Genomic DNA, 23,525 nt, shown 5'->3' with positions numbered 1-23,525 from the left:
TGGTGTGTCCCGCCCCCCCGCGCGCGGCCCCGCCGCCCCGCCCCGCTCCCCCCGCGCGCCGCCGGGGTTTTTCCACTGCGGCCGCCTCGCCCCGCTGCGGGCTCGGCTGCCGGGCCCCGCCGGGCCCCGCCCCTCCGCCGCCTCCCTCCCTCCGCCGCCTCCCTCCGCACCTCCTGCGCGGCGAGGGCGGCCGCTGTGGGAGCGGGGCCGGAGGCAGCGGCACGGGCGGGGCTCGGGGAACAAGCGGCGCCTCTCAGCCGGGCTCCCTGGCTGGCCATACTGAGCTCCCGGGAGCCTCCGTGCAGGAACGCGGCTCCGTGGCTCTACTGAAGAAAAACGCGTGACGCTCCTCATCTGATGACCTTGATAAAGCATTGAAGAGCCACCGCTCCAGCACCTGCCTCGAATATTGATCTCGGAGCGTCGTGGCCTGAGACGATTCTCATGTCTCCGGCTGTTCCTATTCGAGGCGCATTTGAAGGACGATTAACAAATTATTTAAAAATGAGTGAAAAGTCCCCACCTTTACCAGCTGTGAAAAGACAGCAGGACTCCCACTGTCAAATGTGCAGTCTTTACGTACAAGCTTGAAAGAAAGGCTGACAGTCCATGAGATGACAGGGTGCAACCATGGTTAAACAGAGACTTGCTAGTGACACACACAAAGAAATCCAAGCATAGTTTTGCTTTTTCCTCTTAAGATTTCCAAGTTCTCCTCCTGTCTCTGTCTCTCAGTAACTCCCCATGTCTTGTTAATGTGAATTATTGTTACCACTCCTCCAGGAGCTCATGTTTCTTTTCCCTCCTGTTACTGACATCACTGTTCACACTGCTTTTACCTCTTCTACCCGCTACTCTGATTTTTTTTCCCCCATCTCCCTGTCCCCACCTCCGAAGCTGTCATACCAGCTGTCATAACTCCTGTTTTTTTACTTCAGTCCTTCTCACGTGCCATTTCAAATCTTTCTTCCCTCTTTAAAAAACCTGTCACACTGTTTTCAATTTACTGGGTTTTTTCCACTTTCATTCCATCTATGAACTTCTTTCACACTCTTTTGAACTTCAATATTTTCTTCTCCATTTCTGCAGTTCATTGTTGGCTATTACTTTTTTCCCGTCCAGGCCAGCTCACCTTTCCTCTTCAGTTCTTCAGCCCAACCCTCCACCTGGTCTCTTGTGTCATAGTGAGATCCTGGACATGCTGAATGAGACTTCCCATGGATGGCAGCCATCACCACTCCTCCAGGCAAAGCAAAGACCTCGGCAGTGATTCTCCAATGCCCCTTGGTTTTTCACATCCCTCAAGACTCCTTTGCTGCCCCTATGTTAACAAGTTAACAAGTTTATGTATATATAGTATCCACCCAAGAGCTCTGAAGATGCCATGAATGGAGTAAATTGCTCGCGGAAAGATGGCACCTGCAGTTAAAGCTAACACTCCCTTGAAAACTGCGGGGATAAGGGAAATAATAGAAAAGCCGAAGGAATCAGGACGGCAGTTTGGAAGTCACAGAGCTGTAGCTTTATATTACTGCCAGGTAAGTCACACAAATTAGTGACTGGAATGCATTGAAGAGAACACAATGCAAAGACTTATTAAGTCTCTGTATGCAAAGCCAAGTCTCCAATTTATCATGTACTTACATGTTGAGGGACCAGAAAACCCTGCTTTAAACCTCGAGAAAAAAAAATCAAAAGAGCTTGTAGCTAAGCATGGCAAAGACAAGAAAACACATTTATGTAGTTGCAAATGGTAAAGATAAAGAGGGAAAAGAGAACCTTCTGGAGAAGAGCAGGTTGCATGGAGAACACTTAGCAGCCTGCCAATAGCTTAAGGGGGCCTTCTGGGAAGCCAGAGAAGGGACTTTTCATCAGGAATTGTAGTGATAGGACAAGGAATAATGGAAAGAGGGGAAATTTAGGTTAGATATCAGAAAATTTTTACTTTGAGGGTGGTGAGATACTGGACCAGGTTGCCCAGAGAGGTTGTGGATGCCCCAACACAGTGTTCAAAGCAAGGTTGGATAAGGCCTTGAGCAACCTGGTCTAGTGTGAGGTGTGCTTGTCCACAGTAGGTGGTTTAAACCAGATGATCTTTAAGGTTCATTCCAACCCCTTAACATTCTATGAGTCTATGAAAACCTGTCTCTTCATCACGGCAAGAGACACATACAGCACCACTAAACCCTGTGCCTTTTAAAACTGATACTCCATAAACAGAGGAAGCAAGCAATGAATTATCAACATGTGCTAACGGCAGAAACCGCTGATGTCATCGGGATTAAGGAAAGACGCCTGGCGAGGTACAACCAAGCGAGACAACCGAGCAGCAGCAGCGCCCTGGGGACAGAGCGGGCGCCGGCATGGCCCAGCAGGCGGCCAGGAGGGAGCGGGCAGTGCCTGCGGAGCCTCCCCGCGGCTCAGGCTCCTCCCGCCGGGGGCCGGGAGGGAGGGGCGCCCGGCGGGACGGGCCCCGCCTGCCCGGCATGGCGGAGGAGCGCGGGTTCCGCTCGGCGTCGGGGGCGCCGATCGCGCTGCGGCGCCGCCAGCACAGCGCGTCCTGCCGGGAGCTGGCGGTGCGCGGCCCCCGCCTGCAGCTGCGCTCGCTCAGCGCCGCCACCTCCGCCGTCTGGCTGGCGGCCTACGGGCTCTTCGCGCTCAGCGAGGTACCGGCCCCGCCGCCGCCCTCGGGCCCTCCGCCGCTCGGGCCCGGCGCCGGCTGCGCCCCTCAGCCCTCGTCCCGCTGTCGCGCCGGGGCGCTCAGGGGAGTCCCGCGGGCTGGGTGGCCGCGCGTGTCCCCGGAGCAGCCTTGGCTAGCGGCGAGCGGGGCATGGAGGGCGGCCGGAGCTCGTGGGAAGGCGCTCAGCGCCACTCCGGAGCATCCCCCGCGCCCCGGGAACGCCGAGCTCATGGGTGTGTGGTGGCAAAGGGAGAGCTGTGCCAGCCTGAGGGCCGCGGGCTGCCACCTGCTTGCCCCTCGTGGCTTCTCGGGTGCCTCTGTTGGTTTGTAGCCTCTTGACAGATACGGTAGATGTATGTCTGGGTGCTGAGTGATGTCTGGCACATGCTTGTGAGTCCAAATAACACGTGCTCACTTGAAGAGATGGGTTGTGAGAATCTGGAATAAAGGAGGAATTGAAGAAGGTAAATGATTGTTAATCCCCAAAAGGAATTTTTCTGAGTGACTCAAGAGAGCACTGCACCATGAATGTCATCACAGTTCATAGCTGAGGCAGAAAGATGTTTGTTTGCAGTACTGATTTCAAAAGCTGCTGATATCAAAACTAATGCTTTTGGATTTATCAAAAACTGGACCCAGACCAGTTATGTCCAGACTGAAGTCAGTAGCTTGACCAAAGAAGCTGGTCACTGTGACTCATGCTTTGACTGTTGCGCATCAATGTTTTTCAGTAATCTTTCCTGAGAAATGAAGATAGAGATTGCAGCATGAGTCAGTTCTCAGGAGTCAGATAGGAAAAGATGGTCATGTTTGAGTTTCATTTTTTATGAAAGCATACACCTTAGCCAGTGGTTACCACCCACTGCCCTCCTGCTTGCCTTTACACATGCTCTTGCAGCCTACATGGAAGTGACTGCAGTTCTTTTTTTTTGCCAGGAAATCAGGTTTGAAAGTGACTCTCTCTTTCTGTGGATTTCAGTGTCTGTGCTTCATGACTGTTTTTTTTTTTTTTTTTTCTTGATAAGAAACTTTTGGAGAAGTCCTGTATACTTTCTGAATCCATGGCTTCTTCAGCTCACATGGTGGTACGGGGCCCAGCTTGAGTGGTAGGGCTGTGTAGTTCTGGCTCTCTAGGAGGTGTCAGTTATAACTTTGATTCATGGGTATGTGGCCTGGAGTTCTCTAAAACATGTCCCAGAAATAGGTTGTAGGTTGTGGACCTTTAGAATTTATTTTATTACCAGGTCTTCAGATGACTTACTGGTGACTATAGTTTCATCAGTTATATATTAAAATGTAACAGCAACCCCAGGATTGCAGCATGCAAAATACATTGGTCCTTAAGCAAAGTACAGGAGAAAGCAAATTTTCTTTGGATTGGTATTTAAGGCAAGAAGACGGTGAGGTCTGAACAAGTTTAGACTGGCAGTTTGTAATAGGAAAACCACCAGGCCAGTGTTTATCCTGAGGGAGGGTTCTTCCGCTCTGAGAATCCATGCTTGGTTCTAGTAAACATTTCACAACACTTCTTTGTCAGTGACATCATCTTTATAGAAGCTGGTATAGTACACTGTCATTGATATAACTGGCTTGTTTGGGTTGAGATTTCTGCACTGAACTTGGAAGGGAATAGAATTTTCTTGCAGTTTTCAGTTTTGGTTCCCAATTCTTTTAGTCCATACTGCAAAGACGGATTTAAATCTCACTACATATGTATCAGCCAGCCAGGTGAATAAAAGGACTCTACCTAAGTAAAAATGCTTTGCAAGTGTAGCTTTAATATACAATTTGCTGTGCAATTTTACTTTCTCTAAAGCCATGTTAAAGTAATGGTAAGACCAGAGCTCTGCCTTTGCTTGGTTGCATTACAGAACAGCATGGTGCTTTCTGCTGCCATCTTCATCACACTGATTGGCCTCATCATATACCTGCACTTCGTGAAGATTGACCAGGAATCCCTGTTGGTCATCGGCTCCCTCGGCATTCAGGTGACTTCGTCCTATGCCTCAGGGAAAGAGAGCACAACCTTCATTGAGATGGGTCAGGTGAAGGATGTGGTTATCAATGAAGCCATCCATATGGTAATCATACACAGTCTGTATTCCTGTGTCTGTGGGCACACTCACATCCAGTGTATTTTCATGAGCATGATTTACCAGAGCAATTAAACACAGCCCCATCCATAGCTTTACTGACATCAGGAGCTTTATTTCAGATTTTTCTCCTTAGTCTCTCACCTCTCTCCTTTAAAGGAGAACTCAAATGGAACAAATAACCTGAAAAGGCCAAATCCATTCCTTAGGTAATGCCCCTGACTTTGAGCTAGTGGGTTTAGTTCTTTGTGTTATGCTGTTCTTACAAATCCTGATGCCCAGCTCCATATGTAGTCAAGGTGGAGATGAGAAGCTAAGACAACACAAATGGTGATTTCTCCTATTGCCAGGGTTTTTTGCAAAGCTCCTGTAGAAAAGCAGACCTTACCCTTTCAGCATGTATGTGTTCTTTTCAGGTTAAAAACTTAATAGAAAAAAAACAGGTAAAATTATTTCCTTATTGAGTGAAAGCTATCAATACAAATTTGTGGACTTGACTGTGACCTGGCAGGATTTGCCTTCAGCCCAGTGAGTTCAAACAGATCCTGTTCCTGTGCTAACTCCAGGCAGTTTGGTAGCATTTTTATACTCCAGTGATGTTTGTCTGTTTGTCTTGTAGCAAAAAGTTATCTACTACCTGTGTATCCTCCTCCAGGACCCTGATGATCGTCAGGGAGTATCTGAGGTTGTGCCACTCTTTCAGGTGAGTTTGACTGAGTGGTGGAGAAATCGAGATTGTGGTCTCTGTGTGTGCACCAGTTGTGTAAGCATATCTTTATTCCACTACAGGTAGATGATGACAGTTGCCTTTCCCTGGCTAGGCTGTCAGGGTGGGTGGTATTTGAAGTCTCACAGAACTACATACTAGAGATGGGTTTTTCATTTGCTCTCCATTCAAAGAACATGGAGTTGTGTCAATCTGAACCCTGCCAGGAGTTAGCATGAACTAAAAGTCTTAGGCTCCCAGAGGGTACTGAGGACTTGTGAGCTTTCTGTGCAGTCCTGTGCTCAGGGTTACCACCATAACTCTGGCATGGTGCTGCAGTTGATTTTTCTCTCAACTCTGTGTGCCAAAAGTTCTCATAAAACCTCCTTGGCATTGGAATGACTTCCCCTGCCTGACCTGCTGACAAAGATCACAGTACAAGCCACGACCAATTTGCTTAATGTATAATAACTTGTTTGTGTTGCTGTTACCTCGTCTCCCCTCTCTCTTCTCTTGCTAACGTGTTCTGACTGTTCATAATCCCATTTTCGGAATGGATTTGCTTTGTGTGTGTTCGTGCCTAACACAACAATGCCCTGATCCTTGAGGGGTGGTAAGCAGTACAGAGTTAACCTCAATTCTTAGACTTCTGAGCTGTATAGCCCTCTCTGTCCTTAATTCACCTGCTGCTGGTGACTGTTTTGTAATCTGCATACAGTTTGTGACTGGATACAGTCAGTCTTCAGCTAAATACTTAGGAGTATAAATAGGCTATTCCATTGATACTTGCTGCTAACTCAGTCCCACAATTGTAAAGATGTTTAGTAACAGTAATATAAATTAGCTATTTCTCATATAGACAATGGGAAAAGTAGATTTGTTGGAAAACAACAACTAATAAATTCCAGATAGCTGCATTCAAGTACCTGATATTAGTTAGATACGTTCCTTTCCAGCTTCAGGGGGTCTGCCTGGCATCTGTATTGCTTCTCTCTTTTTTTTTTTTTTTTCCTTCTCTATCAACTCTGAACAGTTTTATTTTCATGGAAATACCTTAGTACTGGTAGAGTTGACTCCACCAGCAAAGGCAGTATGGAACTGTTCTGTTTTGAAATTCAGTACCTATCTGTAATTCTTATTTTAACATGCAAGTTAGTATGTTCCTTAGTTTTGAAGGAGCAATGATTAATAACTTTATTGTGTCTCCTTCACTGGGTTCCTCTGTTATGTCAACCTTCAAAAATACAATTTCCCATATCACTGAGCCCAGGAGCCCTTTTGCACTGAAATTGACCTTTTGTTCTCTTAAGCAACTCTTGCAAGGAGGCATTTGATGGACTTTACACAGTAATGCTGTTTTGGGAGCTCAAAAGTTATAGGATCATAGGGACTGTGGGACTGAGAAACTTTCACCTCCTTGCTGGTTTTAATCTGTTCCCAGGTTAGAATTGATGAAAGATCATTGACCACTATTTGCTGTTTGGGTAAAATTAATTGATGCTTTCAGTTAACCTTCTGTTGTCCTTATGTTGGCAGTAGAATCAGGTGTCTAAATTCCATGTCCTGAAGGTAGATTTTTCAGAGTGGAGATCTTCTAGGATGGCAGATCAGTGTATGGAAATTTGCTGTTCCTTAGAGGGAGCATGGCCTAATAGACAAGGTGATAGGTGGGGAGGGGTGGATGTTCTTCCAGGCTGTCACTGTGAACTGTGAGCTGAGAAAGGGGAGTGTTTCTGCGTTGGTGATTCAGGCTAGCTGCAGAATGGTGCTGCATGTCCTGACCTGACAGCTTTAGGGACTGGCATTTTTTCATCACAGGGCAGGTATGGCTTATGGAATGGCTTTGCATTCCTCTGTCCCCAGCTCACATCAGACACCTGGAGTTTGATGGATTACTTCTAAATGAACACACACAAGGGGAATCTATTCACCACAGACTATGTGAGGAAGCTGATCAGTTACAGGTATCTGGCTGTTGCATTCCTGACAGATACACCCTCCTGATAGCTTGGTGTCAACTCTCCCCAGTCCTATCTCTGCCTGTATCACTAGTGGGAAATTACAAGCTTTCCACCTGTTTCACGGCCAGTGCAGAGCCTGATTCTCTGTTGTTTGCCTTCTAGAGCTCCAAGCCACGTCTGGACTGCTTGATAGAAGTGTACAGAAGTTGTCAAGAGATCCTGGAGCAGAGGAAGACAGCTCCACAATGAAGTGGAATAAAACAGCTGAAAAAAAGGCAGCAAACTTTCAGCAGGACTCAGAGGGACACATGGAAAAGCAAGCAAAACTGCCCCATGAGCAGAACTTTTTAGGCTCAGACAGAAAAGGTTTTTTCTTGCCTGTCCAGAAAATAATTATGGGGAAATAGGGCAAAGGGAGACATGAAAATGCATCAATTTTTTACTCTTTCATGCATCTGAAAATTATGCTAAAATTATAAAATAACCTTGGCTGGACTGCCATAAGTATGCATTCTTTGGGTTTTATTTAACTCTTTGTTTGAAAAATACACTCTAAATACCAAAGCAGATGTGCAGGCTCAGGTGGTAACTTCCTGATCCCAGGAAAATTTCAGAAAGACAAAACCAGAAAATTAAACTGTTGCATTCAGTTATGTTTAATGAAATAAACATAAGAGATCTAAAGACTGACCTCTTCAGGGATCTGCTTTGAAAGAATCCCATGGGATGGGGCCCTAGAGGGAAGAGGGGTCCAAGAAAGCTGATTGATAGTCAAGGATCATTTATTCTAAGCTCAAGAACGATCCATCCCAATGAGCAGGAAGTGAAGTAGAAATGCCAGGAAGCCTGCATGGATGAGCAAGCTGCTCCTGGCAAAACTCGAACACAAAAAGGAAGTAGATAGAAGGTGGAATTAGAGACAGGTAACTTGGGAGGAATACAGCTACACCGTTGGAGATGTAGGTAGAAAAGCTAAAGCCCAGCTGGAGATAAATCAGTTGAGGGATGTCAAAGGCAACAAGAATGGTTTCAAGTAAGTACTTAAGTAGCAAAAGGAATATGGGAAAATGTGAACCCATTGCTGAATGGGGCAGGGCCTATTGACACAGGACATGGAAAAGATGTGGCATTTAAAAGGCCACATCAGTTACTCTGAGAGTATGAGGCATATGTGTTGTTGAAAATGATGGTAATGACAATGTGAATTAAGTTTTATTGATCTATGCTCTTGGTAGTAACTTAAGGTTGGGAAATTCTTATTTGTTGATAAGCTACAAGTTACTGTAACACCCAGTATTTTTCTCTCTTTATATTCCATGATTCCTTAGTAATATAAATGAGGCGACTGAAGTGTCAAAACAAGAGCAAAACACTCAAGTCAGCAGGAGCCTGGATTCATGCTTATTTTGCATACAGTGCTGTACTGTGATTGTCCACAAAATCTGTAAATGAACACTTGGCACCATACCATCATGCAATAAGGGGATTTGTGGGTTTTTTTCCATGGTGCCACAAAGTTTGAAAGATAGAGGTTAGCTTATGTCACAGGAAGTATTCTCATTGTCCAAGTGAAAGGCAGCAGCTTGGGGATGTGCCACTGCCTTTTGTGTCAGAAAAGAAAAGATGTCTCAGCAGAGTGGACAGAGCTATGGGCTCAAGAATGCTGGGAATGCTGACTGCTGTAAAAATCCCATTAAGTCGTCAGAATGTGCACTGAAGAAATTACCAAGAAGCTGTCACAGTAAGAAGTGTGAAAGATTGTTTTAGCACTCTTTTGAAGGAGTGTACATCCTGTGCCCATGGTATAGTCATCCACTTAAGCTGAGAGAAGATCAGCAGGAGACACAAGGAATCAGTCTAGGGCAGGTTTGTGCCTGGATACCAAACACAATGTATGTTCATTTTTGTTTACATCAAGAATATTTTGGCTTTTAAAATAGTTTCTTTCATTCTGGTGATAATACACATTTAATTCATGGTTATTAATTCACGAGCTGCATTTTATTAAGAACAAACAGAAATCTCACAGTATCGTCCAGACAGCCTTTTACATACACACATCAGTTAGGAACACAAAGGCTTTTGTCATCTCATTCTATGCTGCATTAACAGTCATTGCCAAAAGCATTGATTAAAATAAACAATTATTTTCTCTATGAAAGAATCATACAAAGTAGGTATCTACACAGGGTGGGGTGTTTGAAGACAGGTAAGCTATAAATAGGAGGGGTATGTGCATCCATCAGAGTGGGGTGGTCCCTGAAACACTCAAGTACTGGTGAATATTTTTAAGAAACAAGGAAGAAAGTTCTGTGTATCATGCTTCTCAATTTAAAGTGCTATTGTGGCAGAAAATAATGAGTTCAGGAGAGCTCCTGTTTCTTTAACATCTCTGCTTCCTGTTTGCCCTGGTTCAAGTCTCCTCAAGTCTCTGTGGAGATGAGTGTTAGTACTGTAAGGAAGTACAGCCTGTGAACTGGAGACTTCTATGCTTTGAGCATCCCCAGCACTGGTGATGGCTTCAGCCTATTCTGAAGCAGCTTTGTTACTGGTGGGATACCAGAAGCAAACTGTCAAACAGACCTTCAGATACAGGAGAAATTGTCAGGCACAGGTGATAGAGTGAGGAGGTGTAACACTTTGTGTATTCAAACTGACATAGCTATACTAAGGTAATTGTGTGAGAGAGAGGAAATACAAACTACTATCAGGATATATAGTCACTGGAAAGTACCTAAGGGAAAACAGAAATGACTAAATACCTTCTTAAAGTTATTTTCGGCTCAGAAAGCTTCTACCCTTTTCTGTACCTTCAAGGGATGGTCCTTAAATTCATAGCAAGTGGGTACATTATAGTATGTGCAAATCAGGCCACAGTTCATACAATCTTTTCCTGTCTTAGGTCTGCCATACTGTTTCTTTAACTCACCATGAGGTATTTTGGGGTTGGGTTTGTTTTGTTTGGTTGTTTGGGTTTTCTTGTTTCATATTACAAAGATGCTGATGAGGGATTGCTTAGAACAATTTTTGTCTGTCCCCTGCTCTTCTCTTTTAGTTTGTGGTTTTGCACCCACCATAACCATGAAACTAAAGCTTCTTGATGTATCAGCTCCCCATGTGCATTAGGTTAGTGGCAGGTACTAGGGAGTAAAAACACTGGTATGGTTGGTTTGTTTATTTGCAAATAACTTTGGTTTGCTGTTACTGACTTCGGTCTAGTGGTTGGATCCACACTCTTTTAATGTGGGAAAGTTGCCCATGAATGCGTAATTATTATGAAGTTGGACATGGTACTTTTCAAAGTGCAGTTACTCTTTCTTAGCTTTTTTAGAATGCTTATCAAAATAGCTGAACTTAAACTAAGTAGATTTAGATTTTTTATGAAGAATCACTATTTTTCTTTTATTTGTTTAAAATTCAATAACCTTCTCATAATGAAGTCCCTTTGAAACATATCAAAAAAAATCAAACCTACCAACATTCTTTAGGAAAGTCAGAAGAACATGAGTACACATTTGCTGACTACCTCCTCCTTGCTAATGGTACAGGAAGGAAGCAGGAGTTTGAAAGAGGCAGCTTCTGTCAAGTCAGAATGGCAGAGCTTGTCTGGGAAGATCTGTCCTAGTTGCTGAAAGATAGAAAAAGCACAAAATTTGCTTGCCTTGTCTTCCTTTGTCTGAGATAATGTGCAGTTCCAAACACATCTGCAACAGTGGTTATCAGAAAGTCTTTGAAAGTGCTTGCCTGCCAGTGGAGCATGTGACACACTGAGCCCTGCCCTGCAGCAGCGATCTAATGCTCATCTATTGCATAGAACAGCATCAGTTTCTGAAATGCATTGGTCCTGTAGGAGCCAGGGCATCCTCTGACACTGTTCCAGTCCCAGTTGTTCTGATTATGCAACGTGCAAAGACCCTAGGTTTCCACCTTTATTTAAAGTTGAAAATACTCTTAAGTACCACTGAACTCTAATCCTATACTCACTATTTCAGATCTGAAATCACCCCTGACTTGCATCAGAATTACTCTTGTGAGTTTAATTCCTCTTCCTTCTCAGCAATGTCTTTCTTTCATGTCTGAGCAAGGACATGAAAGTTTCTGTCTTTTGAAAGCTGAAAATGGGAGGGATCGAAGAAAATGTATGTGCTTGTAAAGCAAGGCAGTACAGTAGGAGATGGAAGAATGAGCGCAGATGTAATGACTGGAGCACTGTGCAGGCAAATGACCTGAGGAATGGTATTTTGGATGGAATGTGTCATAGAAAGAAAACTCCTGCACAGTCCCCCAAATCAACTTCTTTGTTAAGAGAAAGTATACTGCCGCTACCTCTAAGGAACTTTGTCTATTATTATGGAAAAAAAATCAGAGCCTGCATTAATATGTGGTATATAACCAACAAAATCAGCTCATTTGGAACAAGCCCTCAGAGCAGGGTGGGCCCCTTAGTGCTTCGGGGCATGGAAGGGAAAAAGCACCGATTTTCAGTCTCCCAGGGCTTCTTAGCAGGTGTTCTGCTTCGTGAGGGCTGTGTAGAAGACAGCAGTGAAGGACTCGAACGATAGTTAATGTAGCTGGCAATCAGAAGTGTTGCTTCAACAATCTGGGGAAAAGAGAAAATTATTAACTGTAGGCCAGTTAGAGGTAAGAATGCCCTTTGATTTTTAGAATCTATTGACTGCATAGCTTTTGGCTTTTTCCCATGAAATTTTAAAACAAAGCTGTCTTTAAGAGTTAGGTAGAGTAAGTCTCTTGTTCAAAGGTTCTGGCTTACCAAGGATTTGTTGAACATATATAGCTAGTGCAGCACCCACAAGTACCAGTCCCCAGGGCTTGTACAAAACACCTAGCCCTGATGCTGCCAGCTGGAAAGAAACTCACTTTTCATTTGTAATTACCTTTGGAATTGCCATTGTGAAGAGGAGTTTTTCAGTCCTATTTTTTCCAGAACTTCTTTCTTTCATTTGACTGACTACAATCATGAAGTCATCTCGACAGCCTCCAAAGGTCAGCACAGAGGAGTATGAGTAAGAGACCTTCAAATGCTGCAGACAGAGAGTTTGAAAAAGTCATAGTTCTGTAAAAAACTCCAAATTTCCACCTTAAACTAATATATTAGTTTATATTGCTACACCCTGCAAGAACACCAGGTGTCCAGCAGTAAAGGGCAGTAGATAGGGTGGCTCTATAGGTAACAGCTGGAAGAGAAAACTCAAGTGAGAATTACATTTCTAGTTTTCTCCTGGTTTGCTCAATGCCTCACTGCTTCATTGTACAGATTTTGTTATAGCCAGATGGTGTTAGTAAAGCACAGACCACTGAGATTTTGCAAGATGTATGAACATGTTTGCTGCCCTACCTTACACTGCAGCTGTAATTTTTCTTTGTCTATGGAGTGTTCAAACATAACACTGACTTCCCTTATTTCTGACTTTTACAAACTAACTTCTGGATCCATTTGATGTTAAAGACAAACTGTTAGTGACTTTCAGTGGACTCAGGGGAATCTCCTTCTGTGGTAGGTAAGGTATTTATGTTAAACAGTGCTCCTCAACATACCATTGTGTTATAATCCAGTATGCTGATACCATCTTCATTCACAGCTATCCAGACTGGACAGTCTTCCAATGAGGAAGGCAAAATAGGCTAGAGAGAAAGAAAATTATTAATTCAGGTATTTCCTGACCACCATAGAATGATGTTTTTGATAAAAATGTTGAGATTTAAGGATAAAGTGAAGATGAGAAAAAATCCTAAAGGCTTACTGGTGTGACCTGGTGTGATTTTTAAGAGAGTTTTTCCCAAAATTTTGAATAATATTTTCAGATTTACATACACTTTTTGGAGAAGTGGCACAAGAGATACAAGGATAACAAAGGCTTTGAAATTAATTAGATTCCATCAGTGCGGTTAAAGCTGAAGGAATGCTAGGACAGAGCAACAACATGGCAGCTCTGCTCAGCACATGTGTTTATACTGCTCCTATCAGTCAGGAAGGCAGTGAAACCTGCTGGTTTCTATACCAGTGCACCCAGTACCATCACATCAATGACATTTTGTTTCTTACAGAATCTTACCACAAATGTGCATCAATTGTCTGTTGAAGATGACTTGTTATGGCTAATGACATAAAATCTTCCCTGGGAATCTGCTATTACATGGCTAATGCCACAGGCTTTGCTGTTTAACTGCTGAAAAGTTATAAAATACGTTAATCATCAGAAATACCAACATTATTTCACCTGTGGGTAGACCTATTCTATATTCTGATTCTTCAGCGTCAGTAACTGTAGAGAATTGGCTACATGACCGAGGACACGTAGACCCTTTGCAGCTTACAGAGCGTGATTTAGCAGAATATCGCACTCATCTTGTATAATAGCTGAGCTACGTGACAAAGGATGCATAGACCCTCTGCAGCTGACCAAGGCCTTATGCTGATACAGCGGGGACATGCTGGCCTTGGTGAGCAGTACAGTTAACAATAGAAAGCTTATGGTTGGGGCATGGGAAAAAGAGGAACTTAGGCATGGGAAAGAGGAACTTGCTGACCACAAAGGTAGAACTAGAGGGAGGGGTCGGCGGCAGTGCCGTAAACCACTCAGCTTGCACCTTTTGGAATATGCATAAGCCTCATTAGTCACACTATATCTGTAATCCATGACTGATCAATAAACGGAAGCTTGCTGATCACTCATATTGAGCGTCCGGGCCTTCCCTCCGTCGCGACAAGTAACCTCTTCGGACAGTAACCTCTTTTAGTCCGGACAGTGGAAATACCTGTCTATTGAAAACTTCTTGTATATTTACTCAAGAGGTTCCTTTCATCATTAGACTTTTTTTCTGTAACCAGAGCAGCTCTGTCTTCAAAGCAAGACATGTAACCATGAAGAAGACCTCCCTCAAGCTTTCAGCAGCAGAAATGTCTGCTGGGATGGGGAAGATGGTTAATGCCAAAACAAGATTTCTCAGACAGCCACTGTGTGCTAAGACATTTGTTCAGGCATGGGCAATAGGTACACAGCTCAAGCCTGGAATGGGGTGAGGGATGGTACAAGCTATTGGGAGAACCACTCCCTCCAGCTGTTCTTTGCTCTCCCACTGATGCCTGTGGGCTGGCAGCTTACCCAGTGTGTACTTTTGGTTTTGTTTCTGCAACAGGACATTAGCAATGCTTGCCTCTCTCATGTGGCAAGGAAATTATCCAGCTCTGTGTCAAGCAGAGAACAGGACTGAAGTACCCATTCTTCTTATAGCTGGCATCAGCTGCCAGGTGTGACTTAGGGGGGCTCTTCCCTTCCTCCCCCACTGCGGTATGTAAATCTTATTTTTTAAACTATCATTGCAGCCTTGATGCCCAGGGAAATTCCTGCCTGACAAAGCTTTGGCAAGGCTTGTAAGGACAGGTAGAACTCTGGATGATGATAAATTGACGCAGCCAGGGAACCTTCAGTATTTATTTACTGAACACTAGCAGCCCCTACTGGTAAGAATATACTTGTCTTCCTTCTTCTTCAACCCATATGGTACCAGGGCTGTTTGTCCAGAACAGAGTATCGTTAGCTTTTTTCCCTTTCTGAAGTAGAATCATTTTCAACCTGTGTTACCAGAGACTGTAGGTGTGTCTCTGCTCAGATAATTCACTCTTGGCAACAGAATAAAGTGTGCTCCAGTTACCTTAGCAGCAAATATTTTGGTTCCAAAGAGAGGCCATTTCCGGGCCACCGTCAAATAAATTCGAATGCATTCTGATGGAGAGCATCCCTGCAGCACCATCCACTTCATCGCCAGCCTGTCTGTCAGTTGCCTGAGGAATCCAAGACACAAAACAGTATTATTTAGTAATGTCTTCCAAGCAAAGATGTGTAAAATCAGAGCAGTTAATAAATGTACCTCTTTACTCCAAAAGGGCTGTTCTACACAGCACTCACGGACAGGGCTGTTAGCACTATTGGTTGTACAACCTGAGTTTATTTTAGCTTTTCTCTACTTCCACAGACTTTCTCACCTTCCTCATACCTTGCCTGTAGTATGCTCTACATGGAGTGGCAATATATATTAGCTCACTCTTGATTTGGCTCACTAGGGATGGTTTGGCAGCTACCTGGCTACATCCAGATGGAATTTGCTTCCAAAAGGAGGTAACTGTGTTAGTTCCACCACTGCATCCCTAAATAGCTTAGGATCTGTAGGAAGGCCATTCTCTCACTTTAAATCAGATAGATCTGAGATCTGTGGCAACATGTGAATTTTGTACTTGAGCTCTCTGCATTGTGTGTGAGAATTTCCAAGTCAGAACATCAAAAAACCCTGCCAAAATATGTCCTACCAGAATCCCTGCATGGCCTGAAGCAACCCATACGAGCTGGCTTTATGACTCATTGCAAATGTTAGGCATCTGGATCCAACTGACACTTGGGGGAAGCATAAAACAAAAACTTAGAAAGAGAATTCATCCTAGGCTTGGGTTAAGTTTGTTGAAACTGAGATGCCTAACTTGGAAGTGAAAGGCTTAAACTTCTTGTCTATGGCAAAATTAGTTGGTGATTTGGCTCTTTTTATATTGTTTTTTCTTTTAAGGGAACCTTTTCCTGACACTTTTGTTTTGTTTGAGTTTCTACATCAAATAAGCTTGACAGGACTCCTTGAAACTTCTTAAATGTAAAGACAATTTGGCAAGTAAAAGCTGATTTCAGTGCAAAGTATTCAAGAACCAACAATTTACCTGAGCTGTTCAGGAGTAATATTCTGCTTGTAGTGTTTAGGGTAGAATTTATCTAAAACCTGGTGGAGAAGATGCTGCATTTTCAATTTTGATGTTCCCCCAGGACTTGAAGATCCTGGTCGATCCAAATCCCCATATTCCACCTAAGACAACATTATAGTTTATAGTGCAACAATACTATGGGGTTTTTAATGCAGTAGAACATTCCATGAATTCCCATACTGATAACTAGTGTGTTTATGAGTCATGCAAAAAGACACAGGCTGGGGAATGCTGTCTACAGCATTTACCATAGTAAATATAACAAAAGAGCAACCACTGAGGATACAACTGCCAAAGGAATTATGGTACTGATCTAAGAGTGGAACATGATTTCAGCCAGATATTTGTTGTAAGGAGACACATCTGTATAAACTGCCAGGCTTTGGGGATTTATTTTCAATTGGCCAATTAAAACAACAGCATATTTGTAAATAGTTTGGGCCATGTCCCCAGATTCTTCATCTCAGTTTATGCTGCTTTAACAAATACAACACTCAGTTTCAGGTCAATAAAAAATTATTACACTGCTTATCATGCCCACAACCCACAATGTGTGTTTTATGTGGTAAAATACTAAATGCAAGCCTGGAGACCTAACAGAGGATCCTAGAAGATGATCTTCCTGAGTAACAGGGTATTAGCAGTGCAACAGTGTAAGTTTTTACTATTAATGGAATTCCAGTGGTGGTCCTATTTCCATATCTCTACTAAGGTACTAAGCTACTAAGGGCAGGTCTGGTGATAGTCCAGCCTCACTCTGTTTTTTCCAGTGTTTTTCTTGAGAAGGAAAGGAGAGGCACAGCTAGAGCAAATTTCCCTACAGCAAAAGGTGTTCTAACATATGTATGCTAGTATCACGTATTTTTTTTTTTACATCAAAAGGGAGCTGCTTAGTCAAACATAGTCAGTGTGCAGCTGAAGGAGGACAAAAGAGAGGATTTCTGCCTTACTCACCTGAGCCATTAGAGCCACCATTTCCAGAGCTAATTCCTTATTAACAGGAAACCTTCCATTGGCTATTTCATTGCTCACTTGGAAGGCCAGTAGCAACCGCTCACGGTCTGTCTCACCTTTGGCCTGGCTCCGAAAATATAGTCTGAAAAGTAGACAGGATTGTGAAGGTAAAAAGATACTGTGAACTGAATGGACAGCTGGGAACCTGAATGAAGGTGAGGCAAAATAAAAGTGTGTTTTGTGTTTTGTTTCGTTTTGTTTTTCATTGAGGGGGTACTGGACAGAGGTTTGGAAGCTGAGGTGCTTCCCTTATGAACAAGACTTGAGCAAGGAGGCTCAAAACATGCTTTCTAGCTTCAGAAGCTATTTGAATTCTGTAAGCCAACCACTTCTAGACAGTGAACCTTTATTAAACACAGCTAAATCAGTGTCCATTCATCCCCATCAAGCACAGGCAGTCAATATTTAAGTTATGGCCTTCTCTGCTTATCACAGGAAAGAGAACTACCTCTGCTCTACATATATAAGCTTCTACAAGGCAGCCTTGTAGACGTGCCAGCTTGGATTTGACCACTTACACTGAAGACTTATTAAAAAATTCTTCAGTTTGCTTCAGCAGGAAATAAGAGACCCAATTAGCAGACTTTGTTTAAGGAAACATGCTTGTAAATCAAAGCATCCTACTGATTTTTATTCCATTCACACTTGGAATTTTTTTACACGGCATAGCAAGATTATTAGTTGGGGTTGAAGACACCAGCTTGGGGAATGCTTCCCAGAACCATTCCTCATACACAGTCCACAGCAACTAATTGACATATTAATTTCAAGCTGCATCTATGGCTACATATTCCACAATTCCACTACATGAGATATTCATTCCAGTGGATCAGTTTGTTTGTTTTTATGTCACTTTGAGATTAACAACACTATTAGGATCATATTGACCTTACAAATGTATTATCAGAGTCCTTAGTGTTAGAACAGTCCAGCCTTGGAGAGACCTTATCAAAACATCCTTGTTGTCTAGCCTATGCACATTCCAGCCCAACAAAACAATACTGCAAAGTTTCACTCCTGAAACAAATACTGCCTTCTGGGTCAAAAGCAGTAACTTCTGCTTTCACCTCTATTACACCAACTAAAAAAGTTGACAGAAATTTATTTCTATACCATTACAGTCAGCAAAATCTTCATATATTCCATATTGAACTCTCTGTTCAGTTTTGGGGTGGCCTTTGTTTTGCCTGCAAAGAGAATTCACTCCTTGTTCTCATACAGCTCTTGATTTACTGTAATTCAGAATTCCTATCTGTATTATAAGTGATGAACTTGTTCCAGTTTTTGATTTAGATCTTTTATCTTGAACTTCCCTTCTCTACTATCTTTCATCATCTAACTTTTAACATTTCTTTCTTTATAAAGTTTGGGCACTGCTACTACATGTCTTCTACAGCTCATATGATTTAGAACATTGTTATTGTATCTTTTTCATCTTTGTGATTGTTCACTTAATTGCAAGTTTCAGCGCACTTGTTTTCACTGGTGATTTTTCCTCTAGGTCTCTCTTCCTCTCACCTAACACACATTCTTCAATTACGTTTTAGGATCTAGGCAAATGAAATTGTGCCAAATGTACCTTATTGTGCTACAGCTAGTTGTTAACTCATTTTAAGTCTATTCTGCTACTGCAAAGTGGTTTGGGTTTTACCCCTAGGCCATATGCTTTTGTATATGTAACAGACAAAAGCCATCACATCTCCTGTAGGATTTAAATGAATCTTAGCTAAAATAGTTTTGGCAGCAATGATACTATAAATTACTGGTCATCTACAGAGATATATGCAGTCTAGGATGTTTAATTAACAGCAGTACTGAGGCCACCCAACAAAGGACAGTACCTGTTCTTATAGGTCAACTTTACGATTCTTGTGCCACCGTCATATTTTCCAGGATGCAATTCTTTTAAGGCTTGTTCCCATTTAGAAATGACATCACAGATCTTTAAAAAATAGCAAGGAGAAAGGAGACACAAACTGAGGTGAAATAAATAGCCAAGGCTTGAGGGGAAGGTAAGTGAATAAAATATTGTGAAACACAGAAGATAAAGAAATAGACTGGATCAGCATAAACACAGCTCAAAGTGACGACACACTTCCTTTTTCTATTGCACAGTATGTAAAAATGAAAGCATTCCAACTGAACACTCCAGCTCTAACATGCAGGGGGACACCTGAATTCTGGTCTGGTAGTAATTCTCATGGCTATGTCTATGTCAGCAAGTAGCAAAGCTCAGGAGGAACAGATCTGCACAGAGAAACACCCATTCCTAAGTCTCCACACCCACACTAGTAGTCTGACCAAGTGACCTGAAAGCCCACTACTATGTTGGATGACATCTTCCAGTTCATGTTTCATGTAAAAATAATCAATTTCATGCTCTGAGGTTACTCCTTAATGTGAGTCAAAGCAGGTTAATAGGAATGATTGGTAGGTTTACCTCAAAAGTGCCCTCCTGAGCCAAACTAAAGCACTAACATATCCTCTGAACAGAGCAGAAAATGCATGGCTATACCAAATCCTTGGATGTGAATGTCCAAACTTTGGGAATGTTTGGTCCTAGATTCCAACTTTGTAACTCAGACATGTTTTTCATAATGACATGGTTATTTTTTTTTTGGTTCCATTCAGCTCCTCCTGGTTATTCGAGTCCTTTTACAAGTGGTCTAATGAAGGCCCCTAGTTCTCTTTTGATGGTAACACAGTGAAAGGAATGTGAACATAAGAAGCCACATGAAATACATAATCAGATCTCTAAAGTTCTTTTAAGCTACTGAGATTTACTGGTTATTATTTACTTGCCAAGACAAAGTGATCCCTTTGATTGTCTCAAGCTCCTTTGTTTACTCTGACACCTCATCTCTCCAGATGGTGGTCCAATTACCAGCAAAGCTCTAGATTACCTGGTCTATATCAGGCCATTAAAACCAACTATATAATTTGGCACTGTCTGTGGTAGTTTCCTTTCAAACCATCTATTTCAAAGTTATTGGTGTCTTCTCCCTCTGTTGCTTAATGTGAAATTTTACACTGTGTAAAATTGATTGTTTTAAGTCCCCTACAGGTATCAGGACCTCTTCAAAGTTGGCAGTAGAACTATTCCTCCATTATTGCTGTATGACAAATTATTGTCACAGATTTGTACCAAACTCTGATGTGTCTCATTCATGGCAGCCAGCCTGCTCAATTAAGGCCATCATTCAGCTGCAGCATGGCTAAAAATCTCCATATGAAAGACACATGCTAATACTTTATCTTCTTTCTTTTTCCCTTCATCTGAGGCACTGCACTCTTCCTTAAAGTGAAGCCATACTCAGTAGAGCTTTCTCCCCTAAGAAAGCTTATGAACAATGAAAGCCTGAGTTATCTGGAGACAGCAAGGAGATACTTCATAATCAAATAAATGGAATTTATACAGACATGCCAGAAGACTCACAGCCTAACATAAATTTGTCTCAATTAGGAGTGTCATATTTGATGACAGTTGTAATATCTGATCATCCTGGCTAGCTCGGTCATGTTTCAAATCTGTAGTCAAGACAAATTAAACTTTAATATGTGCTAAAATCTGAGTTAGACTTTTTAAAAATTGACCGATTTACCACCTAATAAAATAAATCTTTCTATTAAGAACTATATCAGATTAGGCTAGCTAATTATAGAATCATAGAATCATTTAGGTTGAAAAAGACCTTTAAGATCAGCAAGCCTAACCATTAACCCAGCACTGCCAAATCTACCACTAAACTATGTCCCCAAATGACACATCTATAGCCCTTTTAAATACCTCCAGGGGTGTTTTCTCCACCACTTCCCTGGCAGCCTGTTCCAATGCTTGAGAAACTCTTTCAGTGAAGAAATTTTGCTTAATAGGCAACCTGAACCTCCCCTGGAGCAACTCTGGGCTGCTTCCTCTTGTCGTGTCATTTGTTACTTGGGAGAAGAAACCGACCCCCACCTGGCTACAGCCTCCTTTCAGGCAGTAGTAGAGAGCAGTAAAGTCCTCCTGAGCCTCCTTTTCTCCAGGCTAAAGAACCTCAGCTCCTTCAGCTGCTCCTCATCAGACTTGTGCTCTAGACCCTTCACCAGCTTCATTGTCCTTCTCTGGACCCACTCCAGCACCTTGATGCCTTCCTTGTAGTGAGGGGCCCAAAACCAGTGCTGAGTACAGGGGGACAGTCACTTTCTTGGTCCTGCTGGCTACAGTATTGCTGATACAGACCAGGATGTCATTGCCCTTTTTGGCCACCTGGGCACACTACTGGATCACGTTCAGGCAGCTGTCGACCAAGACCCTCAGATCCTTTTCCTCTGAGCAGCTTTCCAGCCTGTAGGGTTGCATGGGGTTGTTGTGACCCAAGTGCAGGAATTAATATCTCATCTGTGAATATTAATCTAGATAGACAATATCCAAGTTTATTTGATCTTAATTCATTAAGATAAAGATTTATTAACCATTTGGTAGTTCTTCAAAGATGTGTACTAAAGGTAGCAGAGAGGAAAAATAAATACCTTCATGTTGCCTGGTAAACAATGTTCCAAATTCCTGCCAGAAGGATCATCTATGAACAGAGAAAATCCCATGTGGGATGGCTTCCTCATTCCTGTTTCCTGGTTCAGTCTCTGGATGAATTCATCAACTGTTGAGGAACCATCAAAACCTACAACCTGCAATGAAAGGGGACTTAACTGAGGATACAAGAACTGTGACCATTGATGGGTATCCCAGCTAATGAAGGTGGTTTCCTACAGATCAATCTCTCAGGATTAACTTCCAGCTCCAGTGACAACACCTGTGTATTGTCTCCCTCCATATTACACATTCTTTCCCATACTGAGACACTCCCAGCATCTCTCCCTTTTTCTCAGCTACCTTTTCTTCCTAAGATCTGTAGAGCTAGGGATTAATTCCTTTCACCTTCTTGGAAAATCAGCTAAAACAGCAAGGAGAAGAAACAGTGTTTATCTCCCAACCCCCGATATGTATAAATACCATGGTGCCACCCACCCACACGAAGAGGCAGGTTACGGTGCAGTCCTCTAGTGCCCAGAAGAAAGGCAGCTGTGGTGGCTCACCTGGTATGTTCCGTTCATGAAGTGCACTGGGATGCTGAAGGGGAGTGAGTGGTGGTAGGGATTTCTCAGCAGGATGGACACGATCTCCATCCGGGAGGGCTTGGCTTCCCGCTCTCCAGCCTGCACAGTGCGGTCCACTGATCTCTGGCAGTAGATGGCATACTTGCCTATCTCACTCCTAGGCAAAGGGGGAGAGAACCACAAACATGCTCCAAGTGCCACGTCCTCTTCAATTTCCCACGCCATGACAACGCATTCCTCCCTCAGGCTTTTGCTCAAGCAAAGATGTATCTCTGTGCAGATACACGGTTCATCTTGACAGACTAACAGCTCAAGTGCAAAGCTACAACACAAACCTGAGCTCCAAGGACCTGCAAAACTAAGGCAGACAATGGACTCTCTAGGAAACACAAGAGTATTCCCTGCTTCTAGGTGGACTGGACACATATTCTCTTCTGGGCCCTGTTGCCATCATAGTATCTGTCAAGTCAAGATCAATTCACCCTCAAACTCGCTGTCATGCCAGTGGAATTTAGTTACTATCATGTCAAGTCCTGGTAAATATTGAGTTGTATAATCCTATGAGACTAATGCATTACAAGCTGTGTTTATCAATTTACACGGCTGTACAAGCTGTAAGTTTCCATTAACCCTATCTGCCAAACAAGAGACTCAACAGAGATTCCAGGCAAGCTTAGATTTGTTGACAGTTCAATATAGGATAGGGATAGTTACCAAGATGATCAGTTTACTGTCTACTGAAGAGAGTGCTCCATTGAACAACACCAAAAAGATGCAAGTGTCTCTAAAGCCAAGCAGGAACAGTCAACTGCACCTTGCACAAAAATGTTAAGAATGTATATACTGAATAAGGTCTGAAATGGAAGGATTTTTATGGATTTGTAGCTGTGCTATCACTTTGCAGGGGAAAATAATTCCATTCAAGATGCCTTCAGGAGCTCAGTACATGATTAAAATTCCAGTTAAATCCCTACAAGCAACATGGAAGTCAGGAGTTCTGGCTTTTCACTGTAGCAATATATTGTTCACCTTCCCAGTAATGAGCTTGGACAATAATCAAATAGATAATCTTCCTTCATCAATAAGCTGTTGTATTTGGTTTCCAAATGCTCCTAAGCCCCATGACTTCTCACTTTTATTCCCCTTTTAGAGACTTGATATGTACGCTAAGATCCCCTTTCACGAAAAACAATACCTAGAATTAAGATCT

The 23,525-nt window shown here is 42.8% G+C and overlaps 2 protein-coding genes across 3 annotated transcripts; one reads left to right on the top strand and one right to left on the bottom strand.

Annotated features, from left to right (window-relative positions):
• The first annotated feature begins 2,348 nt into the window (after positions 1 to 2,348).
• On the top strand, positions 2,349 to 8,663 carry PIGH (phosphatidylinositol glycan anchor biosynthesis class H). Its single transcript, XM_042047263.1, has 4 exons — positions 2,349 to 2,666; positions 4,552 to 4,761; positions 5,393 to 5,476; positions 7,603 to 8,663. The coding sequence occupies exons 1-4, from the start codon at positions 2,364 to 2,366 to the stop codon at positions 7,687 to 7,689; spliced, it is 684 nt and encodes a 227-aa protein (XP_041903197.1). The 5' UTR covers positions 2,349 to 2,363; the 3' UTR covers positions 7,690 to 8,663.
• A 759-nt stretch (positions 8,664 to 9,422) lies between these two features.
• PLEKHH1 (pleckstrin homology, MyTH4 and FERM domain containing H1) lies at positions 9,423 to 22,555 on the bottom strand. Of its 2 annotated transcripts, none has more exons than XM_042047256.1 (9): positions 22,295 to 22,555; positions 21,731 to 21,886; positions 19,060 to 19,160; positions 17,159 to 17,300; positions 16,163 to 16,305; positions 15,115 to 15,244; positions 12,997 to 13,083; positions 12,336 to 12,482; positions 9,423 to 12,064 (listed from the first exon to the last, which is right to left on the bottom strand). In XM_042047256.1, exons 1-9 carry the CDS (start codon positions 22,538 to 22,540, stop codon positions 11,864 to 11,866), a joined length of 1,353 nt encoding a protein of 450 aa, XP_041903190.1. In that variant the 5' UTR covers positions 22,541 to 22,555; the 3' UTR covers positions 9,423 to 11,863. The 2 variants fall into 2 exon arrangements, with proteins under 2 accessions (XP_041903190.1, XP_041903192.1); XM_042047258.1 differs by having other exon boundaries at positions 9,423 to 12,040.
• Between the last annotated feature and the right edge of the window lie 970 nt (positions 22,556 to 23,525).

Source organism: Corvus kubaryi, unplaced genomic scaffold (genome assembly GCF_017639235.1).
Source record: "Corvus kubaryi isolate FWS band 111438036 unplaced genomic scaffold, C.kubaryi_AGA036_p1.0 66, whole genome shotgun sequence".
Classification (NCBI taxonomy): domain Eukaryota; kingdom Metazoa; phylum Chordata; class Aves; order Passeriformes; family Corvidae; genus Corvus; species Corvus kubaryi.
This window is presented reverse-complemented; position numbering and strand designations above follow the sequence as displayed.

Coding starts and splice junctions, on each gene's coding strand:
- PLEKHH1 (XM_042047256.1), bottom strand. CDS start 22,540: ATGGCGTGGGAAATTGAAGAGGACGTGGCACTTGGAGCATGTTTGTGG. Junction 16,306..17,158: donor TGGTGGCTCTAATGGCTCAG/GTGAGTAAGGCA, acceptor ATGTTGTCTTAG/GTGGAATATGGGGATTTGGA. Junction 12,065..12,335: donor TCACAATGGCAATTCCAAAG/GTAATTACAAAT, acceptor ACTGGCCTACAG/TTAATAATTTTCTCTTTTCC.
- PIGH (XM_042047263.1), top strand. CDS start 2,364: ATGGCCCAGCAGGCGGCCAGGAGGGAGCGGGCAGTGCCTGCGGAGCCT. Junction 2,667..4,551: donor GGCTCTTCGCGCTCAGCGAG/GTACCGGCCCCG, acceptor GTTGCATTACAG/AACAGCATGGTGCTTTCTGC. Junction 4,762..5,392: donor TCAATGAAGCCATCCATATG/GTAATCATACAC, acceptor TTTGTCTTGTAG/CAAAAAGTTATCTACTACCT.